At 41.2% G+C, this 26,570-nt stretch overlaps 1 protein-coding gene and 1 long non-coding RNA gene across 4 annotated transcripts in view; one reads left to right on the top strand and one right to left on the bottom strand.

The window, feature by feature from the left end:
- Positions 1-3,842: 3,842 nt before the first annotated feature.
- LOC144265945 (uncharacterized) lies at positions 3,843-5,065 on the bottom strand. Its single transcript, XR_013346391.1, has 2 exons — positions 4,959-5,065; positions 3,843-4,207 (listed from the first exon to the last, which is right to left on the bottom strand). It is a non-coding gene; the product is annotated as an uncharacterized LOC144265945 (long non-coding RNA).
- BAZ1A (bromodomain adjacent to zinc finger domain 1A) overlaps positions 4,185-26,570 on the top strand; it is a 117,908-nt gene continuing 95,522 nt past the window's right edge. For 2 of the 3 annotated variants that reach the window (XM_077819033.1, XM_077819031.1), the window contains exons 1-3: positions 4,185-4,312; positions 4,983-5,131; positions 14,176-14,454. In XM_077819033.1, the coding sequence (XP_077675159.1) occupies positions 5,019-5,131; positions 14,176-14,454 (392 nt within the window). In that variant the 5' untranslated portion in view covers positions 4,185-4,312; positions 4,983-5,018. Of the gene's footprint in view, positions 4,313-4,529; positions 4,595-4,982; positions 5,132-14,175; positions 14,455-26,570 lie in introns of those variants that run through there. The other variant, XM_077819032.1, reaches the window with a different exon arrangement.

The raw sequence follows: 26,570 nt of genomic DNA, 5'->3' as shown, positions 1-26,570 counted from the left end.
GACCAGCCTGCGTTAATGTCTGTGAAACGCCCATGGTGATCCACAAGCACTTGGAAAACCACACGTCTCCAATGACACGGCAGCTCTCATTCTCTTGTCCTTGTGCCACAGGGCTGGGGCGAACTCATTGCATAGTCCCATGAATGTGGCTTTCAGTATCCGAAAGTTCTGCCACTGCTCATCATCCCAGACATGCATGATGATGTGATCCAACCACTTAGTGCTTGTTTTCTGAGCCCAAAAGCGGCATTCCACTGTGGTCAGCACCTTCGTGAAGTGTTAGTGAGAGCAAGCAGCATATTGGTCAACAGTGTGGGATGCATTCCTGCAGACCGAAGAGGCAGAGTGTGCAGTACACAAACTGTTGAAAGATGGCACCAAATGCAGATGGAAGCACAGGGATTGCTGGGATGCGAAGCAATGCATCATGGGGCATTGGGACAGGACCCAGGATGCCCTGCGACCCCCTCTGCCTTCCCAAAACTCTTAGCGGCAGAAAGAGAAATGCCCGGGGGGGCAGCTGCCCAGAGTGCACCGCTCTGAATACCGATCCAAGTGCCACAAGTGTAAACACATTATTGTGCAGACAGCTGACAGTTTCAACACACAACAGCGGTTTCCCTACTGCCAGCAATATAACTCTGCCAGTGTAGACATTAGTGTAGATCAGGCCCAAGTACACTCAAGTTACTGCACTCCAGCTAGGCTAGCTCAACTGAGAAGAGCATACTGGAGTTACACACAGAGTAATGTGATTAGTAGCACAAAATGATTGGATTAGCTTCTGATGAATTGTAATTTGAGCTGTTGCATTTCCACAGCATTACTAGCTCATGCATCAGGATCGCTGGAGGGATCTTCAACCCACCCCTCTCTCCCTGAGGGGCTAGCTTGTTTGTGTTTAAATCACAATTTAATTTGAGCAAGAGGTTTTTTGTGTGGACATGAGTGAGTTAGGGGTAACACTCCAGCTAACCGGGCTGTGAAAACACTCCCTGAGTTTAACGGTCCACTTAGATAAATGGGGAAGTTCATACCTCTCCAAACTATTGTTTCAGGCTCTCTACAGGCAGACATTATTGCATCAGCTACACTATAGTATTTTATAATTTATCTTCTCAGTCTCAATGGATAGACTTGCCTTTAAAAAAAATTAAACCTGAGAATCTAGGGCCTCATCCAAAACCGATTGAAGTAATTGGAAAGACTTCTATTTGCATTAGTGCGTTTTGGATCAGGCCCCTGAAGAACAAGATGGTAGCTGTAAAAAAAAAAAAAGACAAAAGATCAGGTGGCAACCAATGGCAATTCAAACCCTAAAGAAGAAGAACTGAATGAGGCAAGATGGCAGAGTTGAAACAGGTGGGTAAAAAGTTTACTTTCTTGGGGTTTCAGTTTTAGGATTTGCCTACACATTAAAGTTGTTCTAGAATAGATAGGTTGTAAATTTAAAGCAGAATACCTATTCCTGAATAACTCCATGTGTAAATAAGCCCTTAAGGGCTTGCAAGGAAAAAAGCAGGAAGATGGTAGTGGATGAAGGAAACAAAGGGATAGTAAATTGCAGATTTGATGGAATAGAGGGCAAGTGAAGAGACAAAAGCAGAGGAGTTACTGGGATTCAGAGTAGAACTGTGGAGAGCTTTGAAGGAAAAGGAACTTCCCCCAAGTCTGGGTCCATGCAGTCCCTAGGAAATTGTTTTACTATTGAAAACACTGTAGCCAGAAACCTAATATCCAGTATTTTATAATATTTGATAATATTTGTTATGCTCTCACTACAGGTATTTTCATTTACAAAATGGCATGAATGAAAACTGATCTGATTGGCTAATGAGGATTCCAGTACATATCAGCTGATTAATCAATCACTCCATACTTTTCTATCTTGTCTCAAAAATATATTTTTCAATTAAGTATTCAAAGTTATAAATTATTATAACAACTTATAAATACTGTGTAGCAAATACAAAAAAAATGTCCTGGTGAAAGTAAAAACGTAATTTCTGAGATCTGTCAGAATTAATTAATTTCAATTTAAATGCTCTGCCTTTCCTCTACTAGTAGCCATTAGCTTGTAGGTATGTCATTAGGATTCAGTCCTGCTCTTGACTTGATTGGGAGCAGAATCAGATGTTAAAATCTTGGTTTTGTAAAAACAGAAATGGTTTCAGAACTCAAAGCTAAATATACCATCCAACTGCTTTACTGGATCCTAAGCAAGAGCAATGGTACCTCTGATACCACAACCCTACCACTCAATCCTCATAGGGAAACAGCTGAAGGAATAAATAGGAGGGAGGAACAAGAGGCGGGAAAGGTGAGAACAAGAGAGAGAGAGATGGCAAGGGGGAGAAAGGGAATCTGCTTTTGATGTCACAGTTCTATCAACTCATGAATTTTTCATGGATGCCAACTAGTTCTAAAATAATGCAATACTGGCAACCCCAACAATTCAAAAATCATGATATTGGCTCCAGAATCATTAAATTTTAATAAGGAATTAATTTGGGGCTTATTTTATTTCCTGTCTTTTCAGCCTTCAGGGTGCTCATTTTCAAGCTTTTGTCTGCAACCTCCAGAGGTAGAAACTTTTTCTTAAATTAAAGCTGAGATTCCCATCTAATCATGTCTCCAGAAGTTAGAGCTTTAAGAAAAAGTGATATACTGCAAAATTCACCATGAAATCACAAGAATTGGCATTGCTGAATGCCATTACCAGAGTATTTATAGTTCAAAAACTGTAAGGTTTTGATGCAAAACAGACAAAAACATGATTTCAGAGGAGCTTGTTAAATACTTTTTTTTAAAATGCATTCATTTGCAATCACATTTCTGCCTTTACTACAAATTAATTTACAATGGAGAGTGAAGGCCACTGGCAAATGGAGAAGATAAAAGTGTAGGAAATTTGGGGTGGACTTGTGACAAATCCTATTAATAGTTTAAGCTAAACATGTTGTAAACTGACTAAATGCAGGAAATAAATATAGCTTAAAATGTCAATGACCAAAACCATACTTTCCACCCAGCAGAATAATTCAAACTCTGTATCATGGAAACTTTCATTTAGGCTTTGATCCTGCAATTTACACTAGTCCAGATCACTGCACCTGCATGAAGTGTCAGTGAAGTCCATGGACTTTTGATAAGCACAGGGGACTATTCAACTGCACCTATTTGCAGGATCAGGGCTTTAGATTGTAAACTCCTATTTAGGCACCAATCCTTCAAATACTTATATGCATGTGAATACTTCTACTGAGTTAATAAAGTCATTCATGTGTTTTGCAGGACTGGCACCTTACATTTTAAAATCCTCAGGGTATGGCATCTAGCAAACCTGAGTGCTCAATCAATATATTTAAAATACATTTATTGAAATAAATCCATTTAAGAACAATAACAACAGGATGTGCTTTAGTAAGGTAGTGCCTGCCTGTCCTTAGACCAGCTGAGCTGAAGGTAGCAGGTCATGCTTTGTGGCCCAGGCACCCCTAAACTGTGTATGGGAGTTATACTTGAGAATAATTTTAACCACAGTATACCTCCATGTTCCACCTGAACTCATACAGAAACATATCATTTTGGTCTTAAATAATGGAAGAGAGACATTTCTCCATAATTGTACTACCAGCACTAAAGCCTCTCAGATTGTAATTTTGTGTGAAAGAGACTATAAAGTACTTTGATATTTCTGTTCCTGGTGAACTGAGCATGTACTGTATGGCCAGTGGCTTTTCCCAAAGTTAAGAAGTCAGCGAGGGTTTTGTGTGAGTGTGCGCAGAGAATTTTCGAAGTAGCAACAGTGATTTCTGAAGAGAGAAGAAAATGTGACACGGTATTTGAAAGGTCTTTATTCCCGTCTTTGAACAAGAACTCCCACGTTAGCAGCAGCTTTCTCTAGTGTCCAAGTGACGTGTCATTAAAATCCCAACCTGCTTGGGTACCACGCGATGAGGAGGATCCAGGTCCTTGCCCCATATAAGTCACCCCCCTCACTCTATAGATCTTTAGGCTGATAATTCAAAAATGGAGGATGAGTCTTCTCAGCCATTAATTAATAATGTAGCTCTCTGTCTTCCTGTGTGACACACGCGAGAAGGCACTGGGCGGCCAATAAAGATGTAGGGTAGAGAAGTGAAAAGCTCCTCCCAGCAGCTCTTCCTCATTGAGCTGAAGAAGTAGATCAAAAACTTCCCAGGAGCTGAGGGGGAAGACAGCAGAGCAAGAGGAGGAAAAGAAGCTAGGAGAGGAGATCTCTTCATATCCCACCCAGACAGAAAGGGGTCAGGACCCTATTAAACAGCAGGTAGGCAGGAGAAGGGGAGAGCCCCATTATACACCACCCAGACGGGCGGACAAGGAAGTCCCCATTACACACCAGCCGGGAATGAGAAGGGTGACCCCATTATACCCTTCCCGGCAGAGACGCGTGTATGGGGGGGGGAGTCCCACTGGACACTAGCCCGGCAGGAAGCAAAGGAGGAAGAGAAGTGATCGCCGCTCCCCCTCCCCCCGTGTTTGCTGTGTAGGGAGGAGGACGCGGCGGCGAAGGGGGAGTGGAAGTTGGTGTCCGGCCCGGCGTGTGCAGGTCAGAGGCGGGGGAAAGGGGTGACCCTGCGGTCGGGGAACCGGAGGAGACAAAGCGCGATCGCAGCAGCCGGGGTATCCCCGAGCCAAGCACGTTGTGTGACTCCTGGGGGGGGGAGCCGCCTCCGCCTGCTGCTCGGCGTCATGGCCCCATTGTGAGGCAGGAGGAGGAGGCGGGGGAGGAAGGATCCGCAGCTCCCTCCTCGCAGTCCCAGGCAGGCAGCGGCGTGTCAGGCACACAAAAGGCTGCCGCCGGATCCCCGTGCCGCCGCGACCCGAGCTCCTTCCCCGGCTCTCCTGGGGGGAGGGACACGCCGGGCCCCGCTCCCTCCTCCCCAGGCCGCCGCTCGCTTGCTCGCACTCACTCTCATTTTCCCTCCAATTTGAAGCGGGTCGGGGCAGGAAGGAGCGCGCGGAGCGGGGCGATGCCGTTGCTGCACCGAAAGCCCTTCGTGAGGAAGAAGCCCCCCGCCGACCTGCGGCCCGACGAGCGCGTCTTCTACTGCAGGGTCACCAACGAGATCTTCAGGGACTACGAGTAAGAGACCCCCCCTCCCCTCCCCCCGCGTGTGTGTCCGCTTCCCCGGGCGGGCCAGGGCAGTTTAACCTCCCGAACGGCTGACATCTGGGGTGGGAGGGGATTCCCCGCTCGGCGCCCCGGGAACCCTCCGCTGGGAGCGCTGTGGCCGACGAGCCGTACTCCTCTCCGGCGCGGTGCCCCGCGCAGACCGGGGGAATCCCCTCCCCGGAGCCCGCCTCACCCCCGGGGTCTCGTCAGGGTTAGGGAAGGGAGGTCCCTGGGGCGGCGGGGAAGCCGCTGGGCGAGCTGCCCCGCGCGCAGTGTCACTGTCCCTGTGCCTCGGCCGCGGGCCGCCAGGGGCGGCGGGGAAGTGAAAGTTGAGCGGGCGGCAGTAAGTGCCTGGCCCGGCCCCCTGCTCCTTCGGGGGAGCCGGAGCCGCATGTCGGCGGCTACTAGGCCTCGGTGTGTGAACCAGCCCCGCCCACAGAGCAGGGGCACAACGGTTACCGGGCCGCCGGCACCGAACCTCCGCGCGCCTAACTCGGCGGCTCGGCTGCGCGGCGGCCGGGCCTGGGTTTAAATAACGCCGCGGGGGAGCGGCGGCTCCTGCGTGCGTGCGGAGCAGCCTGACATGTGCTAGCCTCACTATTGTTGTCGTAGCAGCCGGGCCGGGGTGGCGGGGGGCGCAGCATGTGGAGTCAGCTCAGCCTCCCCGCGACACTTAACCCCTTGTTCTCGCCCGGGGTTGCTGCGCCGCCGCGGGCAGCCCCTGGCGTCGCCCCTGCCAGCTCCAGTGCACTGCCGGGTTGGGAGTTGCTGGGTGACCGTTTGAAGTCGCTCCCAGCTCCCGGTCTTGAACGTGCCCTGCCCCAGCGGTTGCAGTTGCTCGGCCACCTAAGCAATAGTAGGGGGGTTCTTTCGTCACACAGCTTTGCAGCCCCGAGACTCGTCCTTTGCGGTTGGGGAGGGTTCCTGGGGGCGGAGGATGTTGCATCTGTCCTTGAGGGCACTAGTATCAGGGGTATTATTGACGCATCTTTAATTCCAAACACTTTGCAGGCTCTCTGCTCAGAGCAGCCTCTTAAGGTCTTCTATGGCTCCCCTTAATAAGTAACTGAGCTTCTCCATGTCAGAGGGACACCAACTTAATGCAGTAAAAACACCTCAAACAAACCCAGCACAGTTTCAAGTAGTACACTTGCCCCTCATGTTCCCCCTCCAATATTAATAGTTTTACAGTAATTTTTCTATTTTTTTAAATGTTTCTTTCCCTTGTTTTTGTGTTAATCTGACAGAGATTGTGAAACAAAGTGTTGTCATATGTACAAGGTATACTCAAAACGCAGAGACAATTATTTTTCTCTATTTTCTCTTACTTACGCTGATTATAATTATTACTTTGTAACAGCAGTGGGTAAGAAGTCTTTAGAGAGATATGACATTTTTAAAGCTGACCCTTTTAACTTTACAGTCTGATCCAGCATTCTTTCTAAAATATGAATGTTAATTAACCACCTCCATCCACCCACAAAATGTTCCCAGAAATCAAATCTTGTCTTGTATATTTTTTTAAATTAATGCAGCCTAGTGAGATTAAATCAGAAATACTTTCATTTGCAGCATATGAAATTAGAGCACACCTAAGTCTTCTCATGCTTGGACTTGTTTTTGCTACTAAAAAAGACTTCACCTAATAAAACCTTAAAAGAAGTTGGATTAAGTACTTCTGAAAGGGTTTTCTGAGCAAAGTAGTGAAGGAGAGAATTTAAAAACAAAAACCCTAAAGAAAGTTTATTAAGAAGTGTAGTTTGGAAGTGTTTGCATTAAAGTCTCAAGGATGTAAAGGGAAGGAACCTAGGGACCCAAGTCTTTCTGCAGAACATAAGACTTTTCATAATTCCATTATTTTGAAAGTTTCTTTTATAAATTAGAATTGTTATCACAGTATTATAGCTGACTCTCATTGACATCCCAAATGAAAATCGAGTGTGTATGTCCAGTTTAGAAAGACACTTAGTGGGATGAAGCTTTCCTAGGTGCATTGAAGAGGTGTGAAGATTAAAAAAATAAGAATGTCACCCATTCTATGGAAAGGGCCAAATTCCATTTTTAAATCTGGTTTGTAGGCTGAAGGATAAATTTTGGATTATATACTACACTCAGGTCTCAATGAATCTCCCCCCAGATCTGATGATACTTTGCATATATATTCAAGGATTGAACATGGCATTCATGTACTCACTAACCTCTCAATTACTATTTATCGTATTAGATATCGCTCTGTGGGAAAATATTCTCTCACTTTCTGGACCACTACTATTTCTGCACTCGCCTGTTCTCCTGTATCTGTTTCTCGTCCCCTTGCTTTGTTTCTGGTGGTGTTTAGGCTGGAAGAAAAGGTGGTATGTCTTTAGTTTGGGTTGGTTATTTTAAATCAGGTTAGCCAATATGACTTGAAACATCACTTAACAACTTGTATAGTCATAGTTTAACATCTTTAAAATTGTGTTAGCTGGTTGTGGTGTACCCTAACTGAGAGTCTAGAATCCCCATCTACCATGTTTTTAAAGGTGGCAAATTCTGTCTCCACTAGTTGTAAAGTGGCATTTAAAAGTGCGTTAGCGAACACATTTGGAAAACCTACCTTTTTTCTTCTCTGTGTATGACCAATGAGATTTATGTGGGCTGGGGAGTTCACACTTTCCAGACCCATTGTTTATTTTATGCTCTGTGCAGTTGGGAAGACAACACTGCCTCGGTGTACACTCACTTTGTATTTAGATTATTTTTGCAACCATAAGACCTAGAATTTTTTTTTTTTTTTTAAGTTCAGATTGCACAGAATCTGAATTGGCCACATAAATACATCAAGTAGGCTGCTGGATCTAGCACATTAGGTGTTAGACACCTCAGTTTACATTATGTGCTTAAGAGTTGGTATTTGTGCAAACTTGCAGTAATACCAACGGAAAACTTGGAAATCATCTGGCTTCAAATTTACTTTTATAATTACTATTAGTAGCAATAGAGATGTATTTCTCACATTTTTGTATCATCCCTTTGCTGCTGGAGAGCCATCACGATAATAACCAATGCATGTAGAACTCAGCAGGACTAACATTTTAAAAAGACCTTTTTTTAGTGATTCAGAACTTATTTTCCAATAGGGTGAAATAATATTTCATAATTCTGTAATCTATAAAAGAGAGGTTATGCAGTGAGATGGCAAAATTTGCAGGTGGCACAGTTATTTAAGGTTATCGAGACTGGAGAGGACTGGAAATCTTTAGTGACGCTGATCAAAGATAGGGAATTAAATAGTAGGATGGCACATGAAATTCAGTATTGACAGTTGCAAGATATTGCATGCTGGAAGGAATAATTTAAATTATTCTCATACCTGACTAATAGTAGTAGTAGGCATCCTTCAGTCTTGAGAGACCACGGATATGCACCGTGAGAGGTAAAAACCAACTGAGTAAATTCTTTATGGCAGCCATGGCTGTGACTGAAGAGACCCACTCGAGAGAGAATTTTGGCTGCATCTGTCATATTTAAAGGTGGTGTTTCAACCCTTTGGGCTCTACCTTCTGCGAGCTCTTTTCTCCTCTGCTAAGCTGGACTGCTTCTTCTCGTAACTCTGGAGACATTTGTTAAGCTCTTGTTTCCAAAGGCTGTGGTCCTGAATATGATCTTCCCAGTTATCTACATGCATGTCCATTTCTTTGAGGTCTTTCTTGCAAATGTCCTTGAAACGCAATTTTGGGCATCCTTTGCATCTTTTTTCAAATGCCAATTTGCTGTAGTGGATGTCCTTTGGGATGTGCCCATCATTCATCACACATACCCAAGCTATCATAGGCGTCTCTGTTTGAGGAGTGTTTTCATGCTGGGTATGCTGGCCCGCTTGAGCACCTCAGTGTTGGTGACTCTGTCTTTCCAGGAGATTTCAAAGATTTGACAAAGGCAACATATATGAAAGCTGTTAAGCCTCTTTTCCTGATGAGAGTCTAAGGTCTATGCCTTGCTCCCATACAAAATTGTGCTGATAACACATGTACAATACACACAGATCTTTTGTGTTTTCTGTCTGTTTAGAACTTTACTAGGTTCTAAATTAACTGTAACAGGTCAGGAAAAAGATCTGAGTATCACTGTGGACAGCTCAGTGTGTAGCGGCATCTGAAAAAACAAATGTTAGGAAGCATGAGAAATGGAATGGAAAAATTATAAAGCCATTTAAAAATTGGTGGTACTATCTGGTGCAGTGTGAGGTGCAGACCCGTGCAGTGTTTCTTCCATATGAAGAGAGACTGAAAAGATTGGGAGTGTTTAGTACAGAGAGGAGAAATAAAGAGGGGACGAGAGATACAAAATAATGAATGGCATAAACAAAGTAGTTGGGGCACGTCTGTTTGCCCTGTCTCATAATATAAGATCAATGGGACACTTGTTGAAATTGAAGGTCAGCATATTTGAAACTGGTCAAAGGAAACATTTTTACACAACTGCACAATCAGCGAGTGAAACACATTGACGCCAGATATTATTGATGCCGGTAGTTTAGCAGAATTCCAAAAATGTGTAAATGGGTAATGAGAGCGTAAATAGTTACATTACAGTGTTGGTTTATTATTTTTTAAAGAGAAACCCAGAATTTTGGAATATATTCTTCAGGGAATAGCTAACCTCTAACTAAGGATCTTAGGAAGAAATTATCTATAGGCAGATGAGTCCATAACTGCTCACTTTGGGGTGTTTTGTACATTGCTTTGAAGCATCTTGTATTGACCCCTTTTGAAGATAGGATATTTTGGAACATAGGAAATGCCATTCACACCAGCATCCTTGTAAGTCAGTATCCTAACATCATGCCTATGTGTACGTTGTATGTTAGATGCTGATAGGGATCCATGTTAAAAAAAAAAAAAAAAAAGATGACTGACTTGAGAAAAGGTTTTTCTTTTCTAAATTCAGGATAATCCATTTATGTTCTACCCTTTACATTGGGTTTAGCATATGGCAGGATGAAGTAACATTTTGCAATATTTGATGCTTATGTTTTTAATTCTGTTTTAAGTAAACTTCCTTTCCTTAGTATTTTAAACTTTCCAGAAAAAGAAATTGATTTGAAATAAGCTTATTCTTAGACACAATAGAAACATATATTTAGTAGGTCTTGGGATAAGTGAAAACATTTGAATATGTTCAATTTAATCAGAACCACACACATCGTTTTGGCTGTTGCACAAGGCTCCAGAAACTCCTAAATCAGGCTTCTGCGGCCTTTCACAAAGATTCTCAGTGCAGAAACTGGATGCAATTTCACTTTTTTTTTAATTGAATCTGACTCATAATAAATCCTTTTTACTTATTTAGTAACAGGATTGAGCTACTTTTCAAGGCTTTTGCCCAGGATTTTGTCAATGGGTTTATTCTTGCATAAAAAGTTAACTGTTTACATTGCTAATACTTTATACATTTATAAATATAAATACAACCATGCCATTCAAATTCATGGTTTAGCATAAAGGCCTCCAACAAAAGGAAGTCCAACTTAATCTCTGGATTGCAACTTGATTTTTGCTACTCTGGAACCCATGGAAGTCAAATGGGGTTTACATAGGCTGAAGGGTTCATGCTGATGGGCCTCAACTGCCATTCCATATGAACTTCATCCCAATATGTTCAGGTGCAGAGATCTTGGAACAGTTGGTGATATTAAAACACCATATATGTCACAGCTTTTCAACATAAAGGGATGTGATAAGGACACAATGGCAATTTCAACTTTAAATGTATTTGCTTTTGTGAATTTAAATGCAACATGCTCAATCAAGCCTTTTATTTTTCGATTTCTTTTAATATAGAATATTGTAACTACCACTACTTAGCTGTATTGGTAGCTTCTATTTACATAACTACAATGGCACAAATATGCCTCCATGGAGCAGGAGTGTTGGAATATTAAAAATCTATTGACATGATGTTGGATTTTTGTTCTCTCAGACCCAGTTTCAGTGAAATTATTAATATGTTACAATAACATGTTAATGACCTGTGACTTAATTTATCTGTCTGATGTGCTGTTTGTAGCTGCTGGCTAAAGTGAAGGGATGCTGCCAAGATTAAATGTAATCAATTTTTTAAAGCGAGAGAGAGGGAGAGATGAAAGGTAGTTTCAGGGACTTTGCTGACTCCTGTGTCTTTGTGACTATTTTGATAGTTTTATAAGTACATTTACTTTTTATGCAAATTATTTTTTCTCCATGCTGATGTGTGGAAAAACCCACACAAAACAAAAGAGTAAACTAACTACAGAGAAACAGGATACACAAAGTGTTGTAGAGTGACTGAAAAAAAAAATGTTTTCCTCAGACCTGTTTCTTTCTTGGTAATCTTAGCTTTCACTTATAACAGATTTACTTGTAGATTTTACTTGAGAGATGTGTGGGGTTTTTTTTAAGTTAAAGGTTTCATTTAAATAACGTGTCTGTCCCCACCACTCCTCAGAAAAAGGTAGCAGCCCTGAAAGGAACATTGTCAATTTGATATTTATGTTTCAAGTGAACAAATTTTAAAAAACTCCAGTTTCTGATAGTGCATCTTTTAAATAGTATATCCTGAAACTTTTTAAAAATAATTTGTTTGAAATTTTTTTTCTGATTTCCTGTTGATAATTCTAAGAATCTCCTTAGCAAAGGAAAAAGTAGGTGATTGACAGGGAAATAGTGGGACTATACACAAAGGCCCCAGCCCTGCAAAGATTTAGTAAATATTCAACTATATGCATTGAAGACTACTCCAAGTGTGTAAATTAAGTGCATGCATTAGTCTTTGCAGAATTGGGGCCAAAGATGCTGTGAAATGCACAAAGTAGAGAAATTGGTGTTCTTTTAAGGAACTTTTCCTAATGTGTGGAAAGCTCCCATTTTGAAGGCATGTGGAGGACTAGCTGGGAGACATGGCCAGACTCTCAATTGTCCTGTAGAGTCTCAGCTTTCATGTACACAGTGTTTGTGTCTAGCTGTTAGACAAGGTTGCAATGCAAGCTTTGAAAAGGTGAAGCAAATATAAATGATCCACAGATGTCTGCCTGAGTGTGTAAAGAGCCTAAAACAATAGCTCTTAGGTGTGAGCTGGCCCATTCACTTCATTGGGTGCTAACTCAGATGACAATGATAATACTTTAAATGTCATCCTTGTTAACTGTTTCACTCCTCATCAAAGCATTAAAAAAAAAAACAACCAATCACATTATGAAGATGTATACCAGTGTATCCCAAAGTATGGAGTTGACCCTCTCTCTCCCGCACCCCCCCCCCCAGGGGGGATGGGGCATGATAGATTAGCTGGAATGACACAGAAGATGTTAAATTTGTTGTGTGTTTTAATGTATAACAACACATGGTAAGGTTGCAGGAGGGGGGCGGGGCAGGCGGCAATGATTGGTTTCATTATGCTGAAGTGGTCCTCAGCTTTTAAATGTTTAGGAAACACTGCATTAAGGAATGCATATTTAAAGGCACACTGTCAGACTGTTAGTTGATCAACAATATGTGATGTATTTTAACAACTATAATCTACTAAATGGCTTTGATTCTACATTAACTTAAAAAAAATCAACTATTTCATCTAGAAATGAATTTAACAAACCACTATTTTTGCCAGGTTCATCAAAAAATGTTGTGATGGGCTCACCCTGCAACAGCTGTTGAATAATCAATACTGTAGAAATTATGCTGGTGTACTAAACAGGAAGTAAACAAGAATAACCATGGTAATTTCAGTATTAATTGGAACACAAGAGGGGAAGAAAAATCAATATTTGCCAAATTGAAAAGGGGGATGGGAAGAATCTGCAGAAAAAATATTTTAATGCTTTTATAAGAGCAATGCAAACAGTGAAAGAACAAAAACTATTTCAAAGAAATGCTTGGTGTTATTTTTTAACTACCCCATTGATGGGCCAGAACACTCAAAAGCACTCAAGTGTTTTGACTGCTGAAAAGCAAAGTGGAACTTAAATGAAGTAAAACCATTTAAAAAGAAAAAAATTGCAAGACTGTTTTATACTTGTACAATTTTAGATGCTGATTTTGTAAGCATATACATAGAATGGTGGTGTTAAATTTAAACCCATGAGTAGTCTCATTGAACTCAGTGGGACTACTCTGATCTATAAAATTACTTGTGTATGTGCGCTTTTTTGCAGGGCCCAAGGGCCTGACACTGCCCAGTTAAAATCAGAGGGAGAGTTTTGCTGCATGTAGACCAGAGGTCTCAAACTCAAATGACCATGAGGGCCACATGAGGACTAGTACATTGGCCCGAGGGCCGCACCACTGACCATGTCCCCCCACCCTGCTGCCCCAGCCCTGGCCTCACTCCACCCCTTCAATGAGGCCCCGTCCCTGCCCTGCCTCTTTCCGCCCCTGCCCTGCCCCCATTCCAACCCCTTCCCTGAACCGCGGCCAATGGGAGCTTCGGGGGAGGTACCTGGAGGAGTGGCCACGGCAACACACAGAACCCTGTGCCCCCTGTCCCTCCCCCAGGTCCTGGCCACTTCCCGGAGCGGTGCGTGGCCAGGGCAGGCAGATGGGGAGCCTGCCCTGCCTCCGGTGCTCGCAGGGCCAGAGCTGCTCTAGGTAAACGCGGGGGGGCAGGGAGCTGGCAGGCCACAGAAAATAACCCCGCTGGCTGCGTGTTTGAGACCCCTGATGTAGACTGTAGTGAGAACAGGTTTTGGCCCTACAGTAGTAGATTTATCAAGCACTGAAAAATTGGGTTGAACAGAAGTGGCAAAATGACTCTAAGTATTCCATCATGAAGTGAGAGCCAATAATAATGTGTTCTATATATACTGTGATTACTGTAATTTAAGTCTGGAGATACTACAATCTACAACTTGAACAGAAGCAGTGTAGTGTTTAAATTTTAGACACGTAAAGAGTGTTTTTCACTTAGTTGGTCAAAAACATGTGACACCTTATTAACTGTGAATAATCTGTAGGTGTTAGCTAGAATTCTATTCACTCTTTTTCTTTTTTTCTTCATTATAGTGACTTTTTTGAACGCACCATTCTGTGTAACAGCCTTGTATGGAGCTGTGCTGTGACAGGTAAACCTGGACTCACATATCAGGAAGCACTGGAATCAGAAAAGAAAGCCAGACTTAATCTCCAGAGTTTTCCAGAGGCACTCATAGTTCCAGTTCTGTATTTGGCCACCCTTACCCATCGCTCACGACTTCATGAAATCTGTGATGAAATCTTTGCTTATGTCAAAGATCGATATTTTGTTGGTGAAACAGTGGAAGTAGTTAGAAATAATGGTGCAAGGTAAACACATTTTATACATATTATTCATTAAATATGTGTTATTGTATATCTATTTTTATTATTTACTTCATTTATTTATTTTTACAAAACTTGGGGTTATGAATTCTGTAACAAGTTATTTGTAGGACAAGTACAATGTCTCTTGCTAGCTATGTGATTAATGGTGTTTATTGTGTTACTAGTGGCTAGGGTTGGATTCCTGGGATCAGTTTCTAATTCCTTGTCTTGGCAGTTACTGTGATTGCTGGAGGCAGCACATCTAGCCCCTTGGCATTTTTTTCCAGAGCGGTCCTATTGATCCTGAAGTAACATTGATGTGTTTTGAAGGAATTTCCATTCAGCCCTCTGTCCAGGAAGGCCACTGCAGTGCACGGAGTAGGCTGGAGTTTGGGTGGTTTGACATCCATTGATGTCCAGAAAATGTGCTGTGTGATCAGAGGTTACTTGAATGGAACACAGGAAAATTTTTGCAAATTATCATGATTTTTGAGTGGAAAAATGATATAAACATTGGTGAGAAACTGTTCGTTGATGTACTGGGTAACAGATTTACAAACTTTTGGAGTGAGATGTAATTATCAACTAGGGAACATTATGAATGACTGCTAAAAGTTTCCTCAAAGACTTCTTTGATAAGGTTTCTGGAGTGAAGTTGTGTGGAAGTCACCAAATGGTATTTTTGTACCCCATAAGTGGCAAAATTTTAGAAAGAGAAATAAGCAATTTAAGCTGGGTTGTTCAAGTTGTGTAATTGGTAGACAAAAAACACTTCCATTCCAAAAGCATTAGTTTGTTACAGGAACATGCTCAGAAAAGTGAGGAATGGTGAGAGAGGGATATAATATTTGGTCATTCCAGGGTGCACGTATTTTCCTATAGGTTTTTTAAGCTGTTTCTGCTCATACTGTATATGCGAACATGTTATGTGCTGCTAACAGTGCTTCTTTTTGGTACTATCTTTGTATGAGTTACAGAAGCTTTTAGTTAGGGGAATGAGGGGTGAGACCACTACTATTAAGGGTTTGGAGAAATCCTGAATTTTAAAGGTAATTTTCTCAGATGTGATCACTTTCATTTTTGAATCCATTAGTTTATAGTTAGCTATAAGTGTGTTAGTTGGGTTGAATTTTCCCTTACAGTACATTGTTTTTCTGAAGGGACCAGGAAATGTTCTTAATTTCAAGTCATAAAGTTTTCATTTAAGTCCCAATCTTGCAAAATTTCCACATGCTTAAATTTACACACTGAATAGTTCCCCGGATGGGAATACTCACAGTGTAAATTTAAGCATATGCATACATTTTTGCTGGATTGGGCCTTTGTCCTGTTGGGGGCAAGGCAAGCTTCGCCGGGCCATGAAGTAGTCAGACAGCATGACACAGTAGCCTGTGGATGCCCTCAGATCCATGGCAAAACCCTGTGTATGTTAGAGGGGATAGGATCTGCATATTTATTGGAGGCCCGCCCTTTCATGTGATTCCTGACTTTGCCTTTCTTCCATGGCAGTACAGATACGGAAATAGTTGTACTATGTAGTGGAAATAGGATTTTAATCAAATAATTAAAATACAAGTCCATGTGCTCCAGTGGAATGTTGGCGAATTCAGATGTTTTTGATTTTGCCATATAAGCACTCTCACATTGTCGTCTTCTTGGGCCTGCTCTAAACCCCTGACTGATGTAGCTATGCTGGCCTAACCTCAGTGTGGGGGTAGTTATGTCAATGGAAGAATGCTTCCATCAACACATTATTCAGGGAGATGATGTTCCTGCTCCTATATGAAAAACCCCTCTGTCAGTGTAGACTGAATCTATGCTAGGGGATTATGCCGGCACAGCTAGGGTGATGTACCTAAGCTGGTATAGTGTAGATGTACTCTCAGAAGCTCTACCTCTACCCAAAGGTATGTAGTGGGCCCAGTCCTATTTAATATATTCATAAATGATCTGGAAAAAGTGTAAACAGTGAGGTGGCAAAATTTGCAGATGATACAAAACTACTCAAGATAGTTAAGTCCCAGGCAGACTGTGAAGAGCTACAAAAGAATCTCTCAAAACTGGGTCACTGGGCAACAAAATGGCAGATGAAATTCAGTGTTGATAAATGCAAAGTAAGTCACGTTGGAAAACACAATCCCAGCTATACATATAAAATGATGGGATCTAAATTAGCTGTTACCACTCAAGAAAGAGATCTTGGAGTCATTGTGGATAGTTCTCTGAAAACATCCACTCAATGTTCAGCAGCAGTCAAAAAAGTGAACAGAATGTTGGGAATCATTAAGAAAGGGATAGATAATAAGACAAAGGTATGGAACTGCTGCTTTATGAGGAGAGATTAATAAGACTGGGGCTTTTCAGCTTGGAAAAGAGACCACTAAGAGGGGATATGATAGAGGTCTATAAAATCATGACTGGTGTGGAGAAATTGGTGTTGTTTACTCTTTCTCATAACATAAGAACTAGGGGTCACCAAATTAAATTAATAGGCACCAAGTTTAAAACAAACAAAAAGGAAGTTTTTTTCACACAACACACAGTCAACCTGTGGAACTCCTTGCCAGAGGATGTTGTGAAGGCCAAGACTATAACAGGGTTCAAAAAAGAACTAGATAAATTAATGGAGGATAGGTCCATCAATAAGAAAAGGAGTACTTGTGGCATCCGATGAAGTGAGCTGTAGCTCACGAAAGCTCATGCTCAAATAAATTGGTTAGCCTCTAAGGTGCCACAAGTACTCCTTTTCTTTTTGCGAATACAGACTAACACGGCTGTTACTCTGAAACAGGTCCATCAATGGCTATTAACCAGGATGGGTAGGGATGGTGTCCCTAGCCTCTGTTTGCCAGAAGCTGGGAATGGGCAACAGGGGATGGTTCACTTGATGATTACCTGTTCTGTTCATTCCCTCTGGGGCACCTGCCATTAGCCACTGTCAGAAGAAAGGATACTGGGCTAGATGGACCTTTGGTCTGACCCAGTATGGCAGTTCTCATCTTCTTATGTTTTTACATCACATCATTAGTCTTAGTTGAGCACTAGTTCTGATGTTGCAAATAATTTGAGCTTGTTTTGTGTGGGGCGCTGATTGGTCTCCTTTGTCTCTTAGTTTTAGACTTTAGGCTTGGCTTAGCTGATGGTCAGAGATTTTCACTCCACCTTCTCTGGATGTCTGGCTCAAGAAAGAGATCAGAATACAACTTCAGGAGGTGGAGTTGGTGCAAGAGAATGTCCTTTCTTTCTTTCCTCATGGTTAGTCTTTTGTAGGGTTTAGTGTCCCCTTGCTTTGCCTTGGGGACTACCTTTGTCTAGTTAGGTGTTCTAACATGTTGGCTATAGCCCAGTGTGGACCAATAATCTGGTATCTTGATCTGAAGTCATTGTAGAATATTCCTATCTGAGGTGGACACTTTCTAGCAAAGTGCTTGTGATCACCAACAGAATGCCCTTTTTGAAAGTGGACATGTGAGAGGCCCATGTGAGAAGAAGTTGGCAACACTTTCTATCAAATCGAATAAGGCCAGTTCTCACCTTGCTAAATATAATGTTAATCATCAATTACCCTTTCACACATTTCCATTTGTTTCTTTTGACACCTAGTGAGCATGTTAAAGGAAAATGTTCGGTTGAAAAGTAGATGCATACTTGGTTAATGCAACTACAAAGTTTGCTGCCTTGTTTCTTCACAGGATGAAATGTGGAGTCTTTTTCACATTTCCGTTTAGAGGATAGTGCACTCCTGTAAAATATTTGTTCATGTCACTTTGAGAATAAATTGAAATATAGTGCTATTGTTCTGATCAAATTGCAATATAAGTTTGTCTCTGAATAATTGGATTTGCCTCAGTAAGTGTTACATTTTATCTGAATTTTAATCCTTTAGGAGAATTTTCATTCATTTTTAATACAAAGGTGACTGACTAAAATATGCTTGTTTTTTTATTAAAGCTGGTGCATGAATTAGAATGTGGAACTACAAAATACACTCAGATTTGAGCAAAACTCCTCAAATTAATGTAATCTTTTAAAATGACCAATAAAAAGATTGAATTAAAGGCTGGCAAGAAAAATTTTAGGTAAAAGGTCTGTTTCCACTAAGACCTAAGCCGTTCAGGTTTGTCTACTCTTAAACATCTGAGCATGAATTGTGTATTTTGTAAAATTTAACTATTATACATGCACTGAGGCTGATAGGCTAGAATAGTAGTCCTGCATGGCTTATATTGGAGATCAAATTTAGCTCTTTAAAATGCATGGCAAATAAAGTGCAAAAATCAAGTTACTGCTAAAGTATCTCTCTGTTTGGAGCCATATAATTAAACAGTATAAAGAGATGGGGGACAAGCCATAAGTTATTCCCCTTTTACCGCAGTTGACTGTTAATTTGATTTTGGCCTATACTTTCATAGTATTGTATGGGGGGGTTAAGTGTAGAAGTCCATGTTATGTATAAATCTTTTTATTAATTGTAATATTATTTATGTGTATTTATCCTCTTGTGTAGCTTTGAAATTTAGCCTGAAGCCTAAACTCTTATTGAAAATACGGTTTTCAGACAAAACAGAAATTTACTAAACAAGATCTTTTTTGACCTATATTGCTTTGATCTATTTTAATAAAAAGAAATGTGGCCACAGTCAACCTGTAATCAAATCATACTTTTTTTGTCACTGAGAGTAAGAGTGTATGTTGGGGTGGGGGGTAAGAAAGACACTGTCAGTGGATTTCACTGCTGTTTCCTAGGAGGAAGCACAAGAACATTGAGACTCAAGAATCCTGGGTCCAAGTGCAGGTTCTGAAGTATGCTCTAGTTATTACAGACCCTTCTGCCTCTTTTCCGTTCTCTTCCTCCTCCACTCTGGCTCCTATAGCTTCCAGCCTGTCCATGTCTTCCCCTCTGCTCCTCATCCCTTTGCATTTGAGTCAGGCTGCTTCCTCCTCCTCACTGCCATGGTGCCACAGGAGAAACACTGAGAGTTCAGGAGAGACTGTCTCCCTGCTGTTGGTTACTTTGTCTAGCACCACAGCAGTCTCCAGCAGCCAGGAAGAGAAATTGCAGGGAAAGTCCTGCTCTGTCCCTGCAAGCCTCTGAATGGAGTATGCATAATCATTTTCCAGGAGTGATATGTGTCAGCTGGCATGTAGGAGCTGCAAAGGAATGGAGCATGCTCACTGCAGACAGAATCTATGAATTTGTAGAGAATTTAGCTGCCAAACAAATGAGCTTCTACTGAGCATGTGCAAACTGCAGTTTTTCAGTGCTTATAAATTGGCCAAATTTAGGCAGATTTTTAGGGGGATGTCAAAAGGCAGCTATGTGTTTTGGTGGATACAGGAGGGGGCCCTCTCCTCCAAATTTTAAGTCCTCGTTCTAAAGCAGGGAGGCACATAGGGTTCTCAGCTAAATAATATTAAGAATTTTGTAAATGAGCAAAACATTTTTACAATTTTTCTGCTAACATAATTGCTGAAAAGACTACACCATTTTTGCTGAAGCTTTCAAAAAATCCAGTCTGAGGCAGATACCCAGCATATAAAATTTCTGCCCAGACAATTCAAGCTGGGCAAAATTATAAACCATTATGGAAAATGTTAGGTAACTTTAACTATAGGCATTGCTACCAATGCTGCCTGTAATTCTGTTATCTTCTAAAACTGTTTGGGATCTGAAATCTTTATATTTTCAAAGCAATTTAGTTTCTTCTTCCTGTTGTTTAAATTCTGTTCCAGTTCTAGTGAAAGAAATATTTAAAACTAGAATAATATTTACTGCTAAAAGTAATGAATTAAGATATAAAGTTGTGAACTAAAACATTAACAACCTGTATGTCTCACTGAGACAGAAGGAAAACGTTGGCCAGGACACTGGGATTATCCCCAGTTTCTCTGGAAAAATATTCTGGGATCTTAAATTTCCATCTTGCACTTTACCAGAAGAAGGTCTTTTGTTTAACTTCTCACCTAAAGGGTGACATCTCTCACAGTACTAGATCCATTTAGTTCTGCCTTGTGGTGTCAGTACTTATACAGGATATGTATCTAACCAGTTTACTGAATTCTGAGTCCTGGTATGATGCTTGAAACTTGGAACTTTATGGCAAGAGTGACATGCTGCTGGAAATAGCATTCTGCACCCTGGACCAAACTGCAACCAAAATAAAACGTACTATTCTGTAGTTCAACACAGTCCACTGAGCTACATGGCCTGTTCCTGTTTTCAGTGGAAGCTAGGAGCCAATATACCTTTGAGGATCTGGTCCTAGGAGTTATGCTGCTAAATTCAGTGAGGTAGGGTTGGGTCCAAGGTATAGTTTTAATATTTAATTGATTGTAATTAAGCACAAGACTTCTGAGACTTTGGTATTACAAACAATATAGTGGCCTCCTTTGCTAGGGTGAATAAATCGGTAGTCTATAAGTCATCATAAATCTATAGGGCAATTGGCATTGATTTGGGTGGTGAAATTGTTGTGCAACCTGCATTTTAGTTCTTCTTAGTTTTTCTCAAATGTAATTTATACAGTGCCCTCACCTTGCCCATTGAGGCACATGGGATACTGTACAACAATAACAATATAACTTAATTTATAATAAACACCCCCTAAACCAAAATTAGATAGAAGGGTTACTAGAATGAGTGGGGAAGGGAGTAAAGGGAAAGACTTGCATAGAACAGCTGTCCATTATCAAGGGGGAATAAATTTTATATTCTATCTGGTCACTAGATTACAGAAAGAATGATTGCTTGCTGGCCTTAGGCAAACAATGCTAGAGTGCAGATATCCAACAGAGTAAGGCTTAAGTGAAAGTAGTGCTTTTGAAAAGTGCCAGATTAATAGCACTGGTAAATTAAGTTCTCTGTTAGGAAGATCTGTATTGCCATATCTAATCAGATCAGAGGTCTGTCTAGTCCAGTATCCTGTCTTTGACACTGACCGATATCAGAACAACAGTCAAGAAATTAGTGGATAATTATGAAGTAACCTGCCCAGAGGTAAAGTTTCTTTCTAAGCTCTCCCAGGGATTGGCTTGTGCCCTGAAGCATGAGGTTTATATCTTTTTTTTTTTTCTTTTAAAGGTTATTCTTAGAACAGTAGAAATGGTGTGAAGGCTTTCTGTCATGCAGCCAATATGATCAACCATGATCTGGAGGGATGGGGGAGAAAGGACCATTTATATACAATGAGAACATAGTTTGTTTTCTAAGCCTATTCATTAATTGGCACTCTGCTTAAACTGGCAACAGTGGCCAATTGTGGTTTGTGTTATGTGATTGTATGTACCTGTCCACTGGGATCTAGGCTAACTTCAATAGGCCACCAAATAGCTATGGGACAAAAGTGTCTTTTAGGCACTATTGAACTATGGAGGATTTAAATCTGTGGCCTGGAAGTGAAAGGTTCTATGCCCCATTATTAACTAATGTCCAACCCTTTGAAAATCTGGATGGCGGTTTTGTTTTTCTCTGAAAAATAGGCTAACGGGAATTCTTGATTGGTCTGTCATGAGGCAGGGACTGTATGAGTAGATCCCATTGATAACTCTGAAAATTTGCCTTTTCCATGTAGTTGCAGATCCATCAGCTATCCCTGCAACCCTCATAGAGAGGGTTGCACTAGAAACAGCAGTTGCTGTTACATTGGCCACAAAGTGGTTCCAAGACTTAGAATCATAGAATAATAGAATCATAGAATATTAGGGTTGGAAGGGACCTGAGGAGGTCATCCAGTCCAATCCCCTGCTCAAAGCAGGACCAACACCCACAAAATCATCCCAGCCCAGGGCTTTCTTAAGGCGGGCCTTAAAAACCTCTAAGGAAGGAGATTCCACCACCTCCCTAGGTAACCCATTCCAGTGCTTCACCACCCTCCTAATGAAATTGTGTTTCCTGATATCCAACCTAGACCTCCCCCGCTTCAACTTGAGACCATTGCTCCTTGTTCTGTCATCTGCCACCACTGAGAACAGCCTAGCTCCATCCTCTTTGGAACCCTCCTTCAGGTAGTAGAAGGCTGCTATCAAATCTCCCCTCACTCTTCTCTTCTGTAGACTCAATAACCCCAGTTCCCTCAGTCTCTCCTCGTAAGTCATGTGCTCCAGCCCCCTAATAATTTGTGTTGCCCTCCGCTGGACTCTCTCCAATTTGTCCACATCCCTTCTGTAGTGGGGGGACCAAAACTGGACGCAGTACTCCAGGTGTGGCCTCACCAGTGCCGAATAGAGGGGAACAATCACTTCCCTCAATCTGCTGGCAATACTCCTACTAATACAGCCCAATATGCCCTTGCACTTCTTGTCAACAAGGGCACACTGCTGACTCATATCCAGCTTCTCTTCCACTGTAAATCCCAGGTCCTTTTCTGCAGAACTGCTGCTTAGCCATTAGACTTGAGAGGAGGGAGGATACTGTTGCCTTCCCCCAGCTATTGCAGAACTTTCTCTCATCTCATGTTCTGGGGAGAGTAATTTCCTCCAAATTGGTGACTTCTTTAAAATGTGAACAGATGTTTAATTTATGGTTCACAATCATTAGCTACATGTATAGACAAATATATAGTAGATGAATATGTATACCTTTTACAAAACAGTATTTGTAATGTTAATTCTTTATTCACTTTTGCTAAGGCCGGAGTTCACACAACAGATTAGAACACTGCAGAATTTTCAACTCTGGTTGTCTTAAAATGTAAGCTGTTGTGTTTTTGGCTGTTAAGTAGCTTGCTGAATTAGGACCTGGAAGCACCTGTATAACGTTAAGTACTTCAGTAGTCCCAAAGTACTCTGCTGGATTGGGACTTTAGGCTCTTAAGCTATTTTATTTTTAAAGCTTTGCTGCTCATAGACTGGAAGTGGCCAACCTCCAATGTCTCTTCTAAACTGATTTAATAGAATTTACTGTAGATTCCCAGAAAATGAATTCTGTATGCATAAGAATAATTGTTATATGGAAGAGAGAGCAGTGCTGTTCTTTTCTAACTTATCTTCTCAATCTTTGTGTCTCATTTATTTTCTCACGTGGAAGTTTTATGAGGTACCTAATAGACAGAGGATGCAACTGTAGTAGCCAAAGATAGGTAAAATGAGTGAGCCACACTATCCAGGTGAGAAGTCAGTTCCCTTTTCCTCTTCCCCTAGCTTCTGGGAAGTATGAGGATGCTGGGAATCTTACCAGAGTGCTGCCCCTACATCCTGATTGGTGTTTCATCTTTTGTGTCTGCCTCTAGGTAGCCGGTGTCTGATAATTATAGAACCTGCTGCAAGAGAGAAGCAGAATCTCTTTGCTCTCCTGTTTTTCTCTCATCCCATCCCAGAGCCTCCTGGCTACTACTTCATATGTATGTGTTTGCTGCTCTACTTTTATCACTACTTTTGACCTCCCAGACTCTGGTGTTGTGTCCTCTTCCTAAGTGAATAGCTGCAGTGCTTGCCTCTGATGCTGTTCATACCCTTATCAATCAGGAGCAGGTTGAAACTGACTGGTTATCAATGGTTCACTATCAAACTGGAAGGGCATATTTAGTGTGGTACCACAGGGGTCAGTCCTGGATCTGTTACTGTTCAGTATTTTCATTAATGACTTGGATAAGGCAATGAAAAATATGCTTATAAAATTTTCAGATGATACCAAGCTGGGATGGATTGCAAGCACTTTGGAGGACATGATTAGAATTCATGACAACTTTGACAAATTGGAGAATTGGTTTGAAATCAACCAGATGAAATTCAATAAAGACGAGTGCAAAGTCCTTTGCTTAGGAAGAAAAAAATCAAATGCACAACTACAAAATGGGAAAAAATTGGCTAGGTGGTAGAACTGCTGAAAAGGATAAGGAGGTTATAGTGGATCACAAATAGAATATGAGTCAACAATGTGATACTAGTGAGAAAAAGGCTAATGTCATTCTGGAGTGTATTAACAGGAGTATCATATGTAAGACAAAGAAGGTAATTGTCCTGCTCTGCTTGGCGCTGGTGAGGCCTCAGCTGGAGTATCATGTCCAGTTCTGGGTGCCACACTTCATAAAGATGTGGATAAACTGGAGAGAGTCCAGAGGAGAGCTACAAAAATGTTAAAAGGTTTAGATAACCCGACCTACAGGAAGGGTTACAAAAAGTGGCCATGTTTAGACCTAAGAACAGAAGATCGAATGGGGACCTGATGGCCTTCAAATATGTTAAGGGATGCCATAAATAGGTTGCAGATCAGTTGTTCTCCATGTCCACTGGAGGTAGGACAGGAAGTAAACAGCTCAATCTGCAGCAAGGGAGATTTAGGTTGGATATTAGGAAATACTAGAAAACTATGTGTATAGTTAAGCACTGGAATAAGATTTCAAGGGAGATTGTGGAATCTCATCATTGGAGTTTTTTAAGAACAGGTTAGACAAACACCAGTCAGGGATGGTTTAGGTATACTTGGTCTTGCCTCAGGGGGCTGAACTAGATAACTTCTTGAGTTCCCTTTCAGTCCTACATTTCTGAGATTTTGTGTATGCTGGTAAGCATTATATGTATCCAAATAATGGTGGGTTGCAGGAAAAATCAATTGCTGGTATTCCACAAAGGTTCACTCCAGAAAAATCTTAAAGGTGACCTGCAAAGGAAAACAGTTTGTGACCATTTTTTGCCTCAAAGGCCCAAAGAATTTTTTTTTTAAAGTAATTTTCTGCTAAACACCTCTTTTGTATCCATATAACTCTTTCAGTTAGGGGTACAGTTTTTCCTTTTAACCAAAATAATTATACTGGTACCATCCTTAATTTGGACTCAGTTCTATGATATATAGGTGCCGTGTACCAGTATAGCTTATTCCCTTTCCCAGGGGGGAACTAAGCTATACCAGTAAAATAATTTTTATATAAATATATCTTGTTTTTCTTCTTACTGTAAATTTTAAGACCTGGTTCTCAATTATAATAAGACCAAGCTCATGATTTTTGGGAAGGACTCTCTGCAAATTGAGTGGAAAATAGAAGGGCACATAAGAACGGCAATACTGGATCAGACCGAAGGTCCATCTAGCCCAGTATCCTGTCTTCTGACAGTGTCCAATGCCAAGTGCTTCAGAGGGAATGAACAGAACAGGTAATCATCAAGTGATCCATCCCCTATCACCTATTCCCAGCTTCTGGCAAACCAGAGGTAAGGGACACCATCCCTGCCCATCATGCTTACCTTGTAAAACAAGTCTCTGTTTTTACTTATTTAGGGAGAAAGTTTATCATTTGGGCTGTTGGTTCCCTTATTATAAAGACTTAAAACAAAAGGTCCTTAGCTCTGCTCAAAGGATGCTCTGTTTTACCCTCTCATATGGTGGGAACAGAGTAGCTCCAGCGCTAAGAATTTTTAATGCTAAAATAATATTGCAGAAGATTGATTTAAAGGCCAAATTTCAAATCCATTCGAAATAATTTTGTAGGAGACTTTTAATTCTCCCAAATTCTACCCCATCTTGTTTTTACATGCTGAGGTGGGTGTTTTTTCTGTCAGTAGTACGGTTTGTATTGCTTTTCTTATATTTTGTTCTAAAATATGTACTCTTCCAGATTATAGATTGCTCCATCTTTGTCTTCAGGAGATGGAGGAGCAACCTGTGTATGCCTTATTTCCCTGGTATAAGACCTTTATTATAGCTAAGTTGGGTTTTTCTGTTACCCACTTATTGTCTATATCTTTTAATCAACATAATCAACTACTTAAACAAAGAAAAGGAGTACTTGTGGCACCTTAGAGACTAACCAATTTATTTGAGCATAAGCTTTCGTGAGCTACAACTCACTTCATCAGATGCATACTGTGGAAACTGCAGAGGGCATTATATACACAGAGATCATGAAACAATACGTCCTCCCACCCCACTCTCCTGAGAGTGAGTTTGTGTGTGAGGGGGCGGAGGGTGAGAAAACCTGGATTTGTGCTGGAAATGGCCCAACTTGATTATCATACACATTGTAAGGAGAGTGATCACTTTAGATAAGCTGTTACCAGCAGGAGAGTGGGGTGGGAGGAGGTATTGTTTCATGGTCTCTGTATATATAATGTCTTCTGCAGTTTCCACAGTATGCATCCGATGAAGTGAGCTGTAGCTCACGAAAGCTTATGCTCAAATAAATTGG

The sequence above is a fragment of the Eretmochelys imbricata genome, chromosome 6, assembly GCF_965152235.1.
Source record: "Eretmochelys imbricata isolate rEreImb1 chromosome 6, rEreImb1.hap1, whole genome shotgun sequence".
NCBI lineage: Eukaryota > Metazoa > Chordata > Testudines > Cheloniidae > Eretmochelys > Eretmochelys imbricata.
Note: the sequence above shows the minus strand (reverse complement) of the source record. Positions and strands in the feature narration are given on the sequence as shown.